Genomic DNA, 2,253 nt, shown 5'->3' on the forward strand with positions numbered 1-2,253 from the left:
TGTTGCTGAAGGCAACATGGCTCCTGCAAAGAGCCATGGGATGGCTGCCAAGCATGTCCACTAATCCACAAACACACCATTTGTTCCAATACCCTCCTGATGGCGACTTAAGGAAATGATGAACATTTGCCTCTATGAAAAAAAAAAAAAAAAGAAATTTTTGCAGAAAGGCACCTCTCCATAGCTGAGGAACCCAGAAGGACCTATATAAATTAATTGCTTCAGAGTCCTCTCAGATAGAGACAAGTGACAATCAGGACTACATCTGGAAAAGTGTTCAGATGCTGAAGTCCAATTTGAGGACAAAAATACCAGTGAATTCAATGGGAGGTTTAGATGACCAGATTCAGCTCTTCAAGAAAGATGTGATGCTCAAAGATCTTTGCTTATATAGGAACAGAACTGGGCAAAGTAAATTTGGGCAATCAGTCTGTTGTCTTTGCAGCACCTTTCATAGGCTGAGCTGAACTTACTGTACATGATGCCCCTGAAAATGTACTTGTCAATCTAGTACACCATCTCCTTTTTGTGTTATAGCAACAAGCCTGAAACCACCTGAGGGGTAGTTATCCCCTCAGTAACCGGGGAACAAGGCAAAGAGAGCTCCCTCAGTAACCAGGGAACAAGGCAAAGAGAGCTGAGACTTTGGAAGGACGTTAAAGAACTGCTCATGAGAAGGGCATGGTTTTAGGAAGTTTAGGCACGGTTCTGACACTCAGCTAAGTCTCACCAGATCCCCACTCAGAAGCATCTTGTTTGAAGCAAACCCAGTGATATAAGCACTGGCTCAAGTTCTGTATCGCTTTGCCGCTGTCTACTGGTGCAAAACTGGAGCTCCCAAAATAAGAAGAAATATCCAGGCTAGGATCTCTCCATGATCACTTTTTTTCCCAGTCATAGGGTAGGGATAATAATTCTCACCTACGTCTTTGTGAGAGGTGGGAAGGCTTACTGAAGACAGGAAGCAAGGCTTATATGCCCCCAAAATATGTTCTCTTCACCTTCTCCAGCTATGTTGTTGATTGAACAAAAGGTATTTCTCCTTTTTACATACCTTGCCTAATTGCAGATACCTTAGCCCTGATGAAAATGAGTATTTTGAGTTTCTTCATTCACCAGTGAGAATATCAAAAGTCATAAACAAAAAGTAGTTCAAACAATCCACACATATAAAAAGTCAGTGAAAAAAAAAAAAAAAAAAAGCCTGCCCATGTAAAGAAGAAATGGGAAGCTTACCTTTGGACCTGCTGGCCCAGGCAGTCCAAATGCTCCTGGCTGTCCTGGTTCACCCTGCAAGTAAAAGCAATATTGGTGGTAAATACTAATCTTTTACATATAAAGGCTAGGATGGCTCAAAACAGTCATTACATACAGCTTTAGTTTTAGAAATAGCAGCTCTACCCAATACCTACAGCCCTGTGTACAACTATCTGAAAGTATACTACGTGCTTTCTTCGCAAAAATAGTAGAGGAAAGAGACAAACCGAAAACGGAAGCGGTTATTCATTTGCTCTGCAGACACAACCACCTAAGCAGCAAGAAACGAGTTCCCTAAGTTGTGAACAGCTTGCACCAACGACAACCTACAAAGATGGAATCCTTGGAGGTAGACATAATACATTTGTTCTTGAGTAGTGAACTTTTAGTGCAATAAACATGTCCTATAAGAAATTCTGCAAGTCCAAGTCTGTCACTGCCTGAGCCCAGACTATGCCATGTGTGATGTGAGAAAGTTGCATCAGTTCTGGAAGCCATGTGGGAAAATTATCACGGTTTTTCCAAAGAGGGACAGTGTGGCACAAAGCAGAAACAGGATGCAAGTGACAGGAAAAAAAGAGCTTTTCTGCTGGGTGCCACTACTTTAGCAAGTGCCTGAACTTCCAAAGAGTCCTCTCCCCAGGTTCCTCCAGGCGCCACCAAATGACTGCCACAAAGGGACAATGAATGAGATGATAAAGGTCCACAATCCGGATGAAGATAATTCGCAGGGATGGCGATCAAGCAGGGGAAAGGAGGGAAAGCTCTAAAACGTAATTATCTAAGATTCTGCAAAATGTGTTTGTGGTTTTATGCCTCAACTGTAGTCCTCTTAAAGACAGTATTTGGTATGCTTCATCTTTCTTCGAGCTAACCCTGCATCTTCACCGTTGCTCTTAGCTCTTAGCAGTACACAAGAGGAGTTCAGGCCCTTGCTTCAGTGACCAATACATCTATTTCTCTCACCCCTGTCTCTTGTGGAAGCAGAGGATGGTG

General features: G+C 42.7%; 1 protein-coding gene across 1 annotated transcript in view; it reads right to left on the bottom strand.

Moving 5' to 3' along the window:
• COL22A1 (collagen type XXII alpha 1 chain) overlaps nucleotides 1–2,253 on the bottom strand; it is a 221,056-nt gene that overhangs the window by 111,005 nt on the left and 107,798 nt on the right. The window contains exon 13 of the mRNA XM_009637043.2: nucleotides 1,237–1,290. Within this exon, the coding sequence (XP_009635338.1) occupies nucleotides 1,237–1,290 (54 nt within the window). The remainder of the gene's footprint in view (nucleotides 1–1,236; nucleotides 1,291–2,253) is intronic.

Source organism: Egretta garzetta, unplaced genomic scaffold, assembly GCF_000687185.1.
Source record: "Egretta garzetta isolate BGI_Z169 unplaced genomic scaffold, ASM68718v1 scaffold74, whole genome shotgun sequence".
Taxonomy (NCBI): domain Eukaryota; kingdom Metazoa; phylum Chordata; class Aves; order Pelecaniformes; family Ardeidae; genus Egretta; species Egretta garzetta.